The 10,308-nt window shown below is 36.8% G+C and overlaps 1 protein-coding gene across 1 annotated transcript in view; it reads left to right on the forward strand.

Annotated features, from left to right (window-relative positions):
• MTTP (microsomal triglyceride transfer protein) overlaps window positions 1–10,308 on the forward strand; it is a 64,443-nt gene that overhangs the window by 34,310 nt on the left and 19,825 nt on the right. The window contains exons 8-10 of the mRNA XM_006893083.1: window positions 726–883; window positions 2,932–3,100; window positions 3,932–4,039. Coding sequence (XP_006893145.1) covers window positions 726–883; window positions 2,932–3,100; window positions 3,932–4,039 — 435 coding nt within the window. The remainder of the gene's footprint in view (window positions 1–725; window positions 884–2,931; window positions 3,101–3,931; window positions 4,040–10,308) is intronic.

Raw genomic sequence — 10,308 nt, forward strand, 5'->3', positions numbered from 1 at the left:
CTCTAAGTGAAGGGTCATCTAGAGGGCACACAACAACAAAAATATGCTCAGAACCAGTTAAGAATTGCCTTTGAGCCAAATGTTGTTGTTGTGTTCTTCTAAGTTGGAATCGACTGATAGCTCATCTTCCAGCAGGTTTTCAGATGCAATAAATCACATGGGAGAAGATTGTCTATCCTTCTCCTGTGGAGCAGCTGGTGGATTTGAACCGAATGCTTTAGGATTGTAGCACGGCTTCTTACTACTAGGCCATCAGAGCTCCCTAGGAGATATAAATAATACTAGATAAACATTTGTGCTAAATAGTAATAGGTAAATAGCTCCCAGATGGCCTAGTGGCAAGAAGCTGAACTGCGATCCTGAAGGCTCACAGTTTGAATCCACCAGGTGCTCCATGAGATGAAGGCAATCTCCTCCCATTAGAGTAATTGCCTCTGAAAACCCTCCAGAAGGTCAGCTATGGTTCAGTTCCAACTCGATGGTATACAACAATATACGAACAGAAGCTATATCTGCCTCTGAACATCACAGAGGTGATATGAGGTGGAAAGGATGGGAGAGATCGAGTATATTGAGTATATTGACATTAATATATCAAGTATATTAAGATTCAAATATTACCTCTATTGCTTGCCAGATAAAAGGAAGGCTTCCTTTCTGGGGTGCATATCTTTGGAAATGTTCAGAATCCTGAGTGGGGTGTGAGCTGCTTCCCTCTTTTGCAGCTCTTGGAGCACTGGCAGTTTACCAAGAAGCACCTACTCCCTGACAACCTCTCTAAAACTGAGGCTGTCAGAAGCTTCCTGGCCTTCATCCAGCACCTCAGGACTGCCAAGAAAGAAGAGATCCTCCAGATCCTAAAGACTGGGGACAAGGAAGTGCTGTAAGTCCTCCTCACACTGTGAGGGGTGTTCTGTACGAAGTCTCTTTTAAGCTATTGGTGTTTACTCAACAATTAATTCTACATCCAACTAAATGATTTTTCATTTTGTATTTTCTTCAGTTATACCAGAATACAATACTTTAATAGTCACTTGATTAGACAAACGAGGGTAAGTTTTCAGCCAAGACTTAGAAGACTAATTTTTTTGGAGTTTATGAGGCTAAACAGGTACCAGATTGGTATGGAGGGCAGGGCTTCCTTGTGCTGAGGAGCTGTTTTGTAATTGTGGTCCTAAGCTATTAATTTACACTTAAAAGATTTCAGAGTTGATAAAATGAGGGAGGAATATAAAGAAAAAACATAAGTTCTTCAGTGGGAAAGTGGCCTTTTATTATATATGGGGTCATCATTCTCCTTGAAGGAGCTCTGGTGGCCTAGTGGCAAGAAGCTGTGCTGCAATCCCAAAGGCAAGCACTTCAAGGCCACTAGCTGTCTGCAGAAGATTTAGCAATCTCACGTCCTGTGCAATCAAAAACCCACCGGACTCTATGGTACACAACAACAACAACAACATTCTCTTTGAAGGCATGCTTTAGAGAGAAAATTGAGAGCTGAAATAACTAATCAAAAGAAAATGACACCCATCTCTATGGTTTGAGTATTTGGTGAAAGTTTAACTCACTTTATGTCACTCATACTTTCCTCAGCTATACTTATAAATTTTCAACTTCACTTATAAATAGAACTCTAGAGACAGTGTGTTACATGTTTTACCCTCTCGATGATGTTAGGGAATTCCATGTGATTAACCACATATTTGTTGTTGTTAGTTGGTATCTTATGGTGATTCCAAATGTTCAGAGTTGAACTGCTCCATGGGATCTTCAAGTCTGTTATTTTTTAGTAGTACATTGCCAAGCTGTCTTTCGAGGTACCTCTGGTTAGGTTTGAACTGCTAGTCTTTTGGCTGGCAGTGCTTAATTGTTGAGGCCACCAGGGAAATCCAACTATAAAACTAATTAAAACAAAATGTACGTAAAGTCATAAATTCTCAAGCTCTGTTTTACACATATAATAATGGTTCAGCTATTGAGAATAAAAAGTCAAGTACAAGCAAATAGTTTAGAATAATAATGACATAAAACTTTGGGAATTAGTCCCACTGGGCACTATATGTATGTTAAAATTCTCATGGCAGCTATTAGTTTGAATGTCTACGGGAGCTACTAGAAAGGATCCTGCATTCTAAATAGAAGACTTTCTTTTCATTCTGGTATCCAACAAGGAGACTAAGTTTTAAGCAAGAAAGAATAAGTATGTCTTAGCAAGGATGGTGAGACTTCATGCCACATATTTTATCAACAAGATCAGTTCTGGAGGAGGACATTATACTTGGCACAGTAGAGGGTCAGCAAAAAAAGAGGACGCTCCTCAATGAGATGACTTTCAACAGTGGCTGCAACAGTGGACTCAAATGTAGCAGTGATTGTGAGAATGATGCAGGTTAGGTCAGTATTTGGCTCTGTTGTAAATGCAGTCACTATAAACTAGAACTGACTCAATAGTCCATAACAATGACATGTTTTACATTTTACTAACTTAGAAAATAATTAGTCTTAATATACAGTGCTATTTATATCCTTTTTATTTACTTCTAAGCTATATTATATTGGAACTTTGACAGATTAGTGGTAAGGAATTGCCCTGTAAGTGTTTCATGGAAGAAAAATGGGTGATCTCCTCCTCTAAAAATCTGCTCCAGGGTCAACTATGAGTCGGTTCTGACTCAATGGTGCCAAACAACAACAACACGTTATAGATCAATATAATAACCAACTATGCCTTTTCCTCACTCCATACTATTTATGGTTTTAGAGAAAGAGAAGTGGGGTCTTTTTTAGAAGGTCTATTTTGTTATATTTTCCTGATAGTAAGATTTCATTTCTTTGGGAGAATAAAATTAATGAGGAATTTGTGAGTGGTGGGGGTTTTTAGTAACTCCCTAAGTGTCTTAAACATTAATATCCAGAACTGTACTTTCCTTACAGACCTCAACTGGTGGATGCCGTCACCTCTGCCCAGACTCCAGACTCATTAGAAGCCATCTTGGATTATTTAGATTTCAAAAGTGACAGTAGCATTATCCTCCAGGAGAGATTTCTCTATGCCTGTGGATTTGCTTCCCACCCCAATGAAGCACTCCTGAAAGCCCTCATTGTAAGTCAGATGGACACTCAAACATTCTCAGCTGCTAACAGGCTAGAGAAGGAGTAATTGAAGGTCATTCCAGTGAGAATGGAAGTTGCAAACTAGAGTTTTGTGATTATCCATGTTTGAATTCGGTAGGACTATTCGTAGCCATTAATCATTAAGCTGTACAGTAAACTATTTCACTTAAATTATCATCTTTACTATTCTTCTAATAACAAACTATATAGAAATTTAAAGATTGTGTTCATCAATCATATATCAGTTATGGAAAATTATCAGAGAAGAAAAGATTTACTTACGCATCAACAATAAATTTTGAAAGATTTGTTCTGCCTTCAAACAATTTTAGGCAATTTAATACATAGTATATAGAACACAAATAAGTATTCCAAGACTTAACAAAACAAAAAAAAAGAAAGACCTTTTTGGATCCCGTGATCTTTTTAAAAAGTGTACTTAATGTTACTGTAAATTGTAGTGGATTAGTTCATAACTTTTCTCAGCAAAGGGCTTTTTTTAGCATTGGATGAAAGTAATCAAGTCTCCTTTTCAACCATACACAAAATTGTATATGTTCATTGACCCATTGAATCCAATTCCTAAATCTCTAGTGAATTCATAGTCCACAGTGAAAAATACTTAAGATGGGGAGATACTATTAACTTTTCAGTTTCAACTCAGATAATGAGTCTGCATATGTTCCAAAGCAAAATTGTGAATGTGCCATCTTGGGCACATTTTCCTCTGGTGTTGGTTGCTTTCTCCCTCAACTGAAAATGTATCCTTGGAAATGTTGAAATATTGCGGTAACCTGTTTTATCCCTGTCTGACTAATAGGGTAAATTCAAAGGTCCATTCGGGAGCAATGACATCAGAGAATCAGTGATGATCATTATTGGGGCCCTGGTCAGAAAGTTGTGTCAGAATGAAGGCTGCAAACTCAAAGTAAGTGAGAATTCAATCTCATGTTTTAGATATTTCAGCCCATCTTATTTAATGCTCTCAATGTACCCTGCTCTGCTTTTCCTATCTTCCATAGTGATGAGTGCTGTCTAAAGGGTTTTATTAGGGAGCGCTGGGAGTTATGCTGCTTACCCGAAGGGCACACCTCTCTGGTGGTTTCAATCCACCAGCAGCTCTGCAAGGTACAGATGGCCACTCTCCTCCCATGCAATTTACAGCTTCAGAAACTTGCTGTCATATATGAGTCAGTTCAGACTCATGCACAATGAGTGACTGAATAGATTTTATTAATGATTTATTTGCTGCTTTTTTCTGTCTCCCGACACTAGAATGTGGGCTCTGTGTAAAAGCAGTTTTTCTTTATTGAACAACAATTGTTTACTATAGTGACAAGCACATAAAAATAATGGTTAATAAATACTTATTAGAAAGTAAATACTTATTAAACTATTAATATGTATTTGTTGAGCATCAAGTGTGTGTGGTTGTCTCTGTGTTTGTGTATTGGAGCTCTGGTGCATTCCAATCCAAACACAGGCAGTTCAAATCCACCAGCTCTGCAGAAGAAAGATGAATAGCCTCTTCCTGTGCCATTTCCAGCCTCTAAAAACTTGCTGGAGGGTCAGCTATGAGTCAATTCGGACTCCATAGCAATAATTATTTTTTATACATATAATATAAAAATCACATTCTATTTCTTGTTCTTAGGGAAAAAATAAACTCACATAAGAACTTTGTCTACTTTAAGTGTCATTTGGAGTTTTGATGCAGGAAATTTAATTACTTTTAGGTATCTATAAATTTACATTGTAGTTATTTATTTGGTCAAAGTGTCTCCCCTTGCCTGAGTCAACCATCAATATTCCCATCATTGTTATCTATAAAGAAAAGCAAAAACCCACTTCTGTAAATGTAACTATGTGTGGCATGTCCAAATGGACTAGTGTCTAACATAATTTTTCTTTCTATAGTGAAAATAAAGAAAAGAGATTGAGTATATTAAAAAAACCAGGATTTTTTCCCTACCCACATATATACACAGCCAGATTTTAGTCAGCAATTTTTCCCTTAGCACAGATAAATATCACTCTATTATTAGTTTACCAAGGTTTGCTAAATCCAGTGGCCTAAAAGAAGCAACACATAACTAGAATATAAACTAAGAATAAAAATACCATTGTACAAACAATGGAATTTCAAATGTTTAAGCACTGGCAGAAATGAAATTTAATGTTATTTTTATGACTGAGAGAACCATAAAGTTTTTATGATTTTTAGCATCTATGTTTATGCATGCAAGTTACTCATTTCTTCAATTAATTGATTAAATACTTCGGCTTAAGGAAAATCCATCTACTCTGAGTTAAGTCCAATGCTAATTACTGAACATGATGTTAAATAATGTATTCGACTATTCTCAAAGAACCTCTCCTCTGTCTAATATAAACAGTAAAATATTATTGAAATATACACAAGGTGCTCTAGATAGATTACTATACAGAAGCTAGATTTCTTGGGGGGTGGGGGAGGGTGGAGAGAAGTCAGTCCTGGGAAAGTTTCACCAAAAATGGTAATGCTGCCACTTACTAGGAGCTCTAGGCGCAAAACCACTAGAAAGCTGCACTGCTAACCCCAAAGCAGTGCCTCTCTATCTGTTCTAACCCAGCAGCAGCTCTAAGTGAGAAAGGTAGACCATTCTCCTCTTGTCCGATTTACAGCCTCCAAAAAACCCACCAAAGGTCAGTTGTGAGTCGGTTTTAACGCCACAGCAATAAATTTTTATGAAATTTGTGTTTAGAAAACTTAATTTTTTAAGAGATGGAGATATGGGAGGAAGGACATTCCAGAAGAAATACAATAATATACAAACACACAACAACACACACACACACACACACACACACACACACACACACCCCAAAGGAAAAAAGGCCCTAGTACACATAGGTGAGAAATAATCCTATTTACATTTCTTTTTTTGCATTATCATTGAGTCAGAACTGACTCATAACTGATGCTCCCACAGATTTTCAGAGGCTGTACCCAGCACCAGAGGAGATTGACTATCTTTCTTTAAGAAAGCTGCTGACAGAGTCAAACTGCCAGAGGGGTAGGTAGCCTTTGGGTTATTAACAGGGCAACTCCCTGCAGACTATGCACCCTTCTTGCTTATCTAACACTGCTATTAATACAAAAATACTGCAAGTGAATGACTTTAAAGAAAAGAACTGACTTGTGTGTGGTGTTTTGTGGTTTGTTTTTTTTTGTTCCCAAAGTTGAAACACTCGAAATCTGAATTCTGAAAGTAGCAGCAAGGGAAAATATTTCTTCATCTACTTCAGCTTGCAGTAATCCTTAATCCTGGGAGTTCCTGTGCTCAGAGATTCACTGCCTTTGTAGTCATCAGATAGCCACTCCCTTTGCTCCTTTGTACTTGCTTGTCCATGTCTATGCTGCTTCTTAAAACTCAGCATGATTAAGACATAGCCTAGACTTTTTGTTGGTAGGTGCCAATGGAAACCTTGCACCCTATCCTGTGTCTTCCTCGTTATCTCTGCCATGCTCAAGTTCAAGTCACTGTGTCGGCTCATCTTGTTGAGGGTCTTTCTCTTTTTAGCTGGCCCTCTACTTTTCCTAGTGTGATGCCTTTCTCCAGGCACAGTATGTCAGTATATCCTTAAGTATGAGACAACACTGGCATGGCCTCATTAATATAATAAAGGAAATCTTACTTCCAAATGGATTACATTCACAGGTAGAGGGGTTAAGTTGGAACACTTATTTTCGTATGTGTGGGGGGGTTTGGAGTGGTACATAATTCAATCTATAATAGGCCAGAGAATATATGTTTGTGTAGGTTGATAGGTGGAGGTGGTGTGGATAATAACACCCTAAGAGGAAAGTTAGATCTTCATTATTGTTGTTGTGTACAGAAGTCAGAGTTGACCTATTGTTGATCCTCCAGTGTGTTTTCAGAGGCCATTAATTTTACAGGAAGAGATTACCAATCCCACTCCTGTGGAGCAGCTGGTGGACTTGAACCATGAGTCTTTAGGCGTGACTGCAGCACAAGTTATCACCACTAGGCCATTGGTGAGAACCTGCACTACAGTCTGGAATGCACGTAATTTAAGTCCACCAGCTGCTCAGCAGGAGAAGGAGGGACAGTCTCTTCCAGTTCGATTAACTGCCTCTGAAAACCCACCAGTTTTTGATCGGTTCCAAATTGACGGTACACAACAACAACATGGCCACCAGAGCTCCTTTAAGAAGATGAAAAAGATAAGTGAAAGAAAAATTGTATAGAATGAATGGATGATCAGACATTGTGGGTATTATAATTGATATTATGGAATAAAACTTTTCAATCAAATCACAATTTTAAAAAAGAAAAATTTTAAAAGAAGATTTTATACTCTAGACATTCATTTATAACAAAGAAGGAAGACCAATGAGGTTTTTAGGCAAGTGGGGGGATTTTGCTTCATTTTTCACTTAGGAATAACCAAAATGCTGTGTAGATTGGCTACTGGCTGTATTAGTGTCAAACAGGTCAGATTGAAAATGTTTGTGATAAAGCAAGAATTGATAAAGGTCTGAATTAATACAGGTGCAACAGGTGAGCAAAAGTCCCCAGGTGGTGCAAATAGTTAAGCTCCCGGCTGTAAATGGAAAGGTTGGAAATTGATTTCCACCTACTAGCAGTACCTCAGAAGAAAAGCCTGGCCATCTACTGCTATAAAGATCAGTCATCAAACACCTTATAGTGCAGTTCTACACTGGCATATATGGGGTCATGTGAGTCAGAGTAGACTCCGTGACATCCAGTAACTGGTCATAGGGTGAATGAAGGAGAGAGATTCAAGGAACTATAGTCAATAGCATTTAGTGGCCTGTGAAATATGGGAAATGAGGTAGAGGTAACAATTCAAGTGACTCTAGAACTTCCAGGAGAATTGACACAGTAACTGCAACAATGGCCTCAAATGTGTCAGAGATTGTGAAGCTGGAACAGGACAGGATATGGTTCAGATCTGTTGTTCATATCGTTGCTATGGGTCGTACTCGACTTGATTGCACCTAACAAAAACTAAGGTTTCTGGTTAGAATACTAGGGGTATAGTGATCCAACTGTCGAAGCAGGTTTATAGAGCATGGTTTGAGAGTAGGATGAGTAGGGATGGTGGTTTGTTTTGGCCAAGTTAAATTTGCAGTCTTTTGGTGCGGGTTAGATTGCCCAGCAGGCAGAAGGTCGTGTCTGTTTGTAGTTCAAGTGAGAGCCAGAACTAGAGAGTGACTGACATCTTAGAAAAGAAAGGGGTTACCCAGAAGATACATGTGACAGGAGACAGAAACTCAGCAAAGGATTAACTTTCAACTTCTAATAATGGTTCTCATCACATCTTTATTTTTGTATGTGGATGCAGACCTACTGGCATACAATTTTGGTTGTGTTTCTAAGCAATCTTTTAAAAATGAATCTTTAAAGATACTGAGATTGTATTAAATGCTCACATTTTTCTTTTCAACTTTATGCTGTGGAATACTTTTGCCTAAATCAAAGTTGTTGAATAGATAGAAAATGTTATATTCCATATATAGATTTTAAAAATCTGCTAGTCATGTAATCTTTATATTGCATCAAAGGTACTAGCCATTTTCTCTAATTCTGTAAATTTTCAGAAGTTACAAACAGGAAGGCTCCTGTTACATGAAATAATGATTAACAGTTTGAAAACTCTGTGACTAAGCCCTGCCATATCTTTCTTTTTTTAAAAAATATGCTATCTCTTTACATGTTTCAACTTTACTTCTGTCTTTTTTTTTCTTTTGCATTTGTGTTTGAAAATATTCAAACTTAAGAAAGTTGTAAGTACATCCCATGAATATCTATAGTCCTTTCATCTATCTTCACCAATTATTTACATTTGCCATATTTGCTTTATCTTATCCTGGGCTTTTGTTTTATTTTGTTTGGTTTTTGAGGGGGTAGGGATTGCTGAATCATTTGAGGATGAGTGTCAGGTATCTGACACTTTACCCTAAAATACTTTTACTCCTTACTACTTGGGTGCCATTGCACTAGGCCTTATGAGCGACAAGATATATATAGTTAGATTTATTAAAATATGAGTTAATGTTCCTATCTAACACCAAGAGCTTCTTTCATATGCTTTTCTTTCCATTATTTTATCTTCCTTCATTCATTGTGAGAATTCCAATTCCAAGAACATCAATATATTGATACATTTGCTCGATTATGAAATGCATATAAAATAGTTTTAAAATTGCTGCTCCGGTATCACTATAACAACACTCACTGAAAAAATATTTAATAATTTTGTGATTTTTTTGTGGTACTTAGGATATATTTCATTGAATGTATACAAAGTTAAAATATTCTTGGATTATTTTTAACACTCTCTTCTATTTAGTTATATTATCAGGGTTTCTTGCTAGCTTCTGCCAAATTGTCTTCCGTAAGAATTGTGCCATTTTACACTTTCACCAGCAGTATAAAAGAATGTATAATTTTCCCATAGCTTTAATACCAATGTGTTATCCAGCTTTAATACCAATGTGTTATCCAGCTTTGATTTTTTTACTTGTTACCAATTTAACAGTTAGAAAATAGAATTTCTCTGATTGCCCAGGAAGTTCAACATTTTCTTCTGCTATTTAGAGCCTTTGCAGATCTCTACATATATGTGTATGTGTATACACATATGTCTTAAGGTTAGAGTTCTTGAATCCTATCACTGCATTAGATCTTAAAAATCTCTAAACAAAGATCTTAAAGATCCTATTTTAAAAATGAAACTCAAGCCAGGAAGCACAGATGGAGGAGGCAAAGACCAAAACCCAAAAGATTCTATTTCTAATTTGATTTTCCATTAAGAGATTAATTTACACTTCATTCATGTTTTTAACAGACCAAACAAATGACCTCTTCTGATTTAAAATGTATTTTAAAAGTCCTAAGAAAGTGGCTGTCTCATATGAAGCACTCAAGAAATTTTTTTTACAAATATAGCAAAATTAATCAAATTTGAAACTGAGTGTACTTTCAAAATACTCACTTTGAATATGATACTTAAATGCTTTCATAAAAGTTGTTACTTAGGAAAGGGTTCCTTTTAAGGGCCATCTAATTTTCACTTTAGAAAGTCAATGATGGGCACTTTTATAAATAAGTTGTTGTTGTTGTTATGTGCCGTCGAGTCGTTTCCGACTCATAGCGACCCTATGCA

This window comes from Elephantulus edwardii, unplaced genomic scaffold (genome assembly GCF_000299155.1).
Source record: "Elephantulus edwardii isolate Elephantulus edwardi_28Jun2011 unplaced genomic scaffold, EleEdw1.0 scaffold00122, whole genome shotgun sequence".
In the NCBI taxonomy this organism is placed as follows: domain Eukaryota; kingdom Metazoa; phylum Chordata; class Mammalia; order Macroscelidea; family Macroscelididae; genus Elephantulus; species Elephantulus edwardii.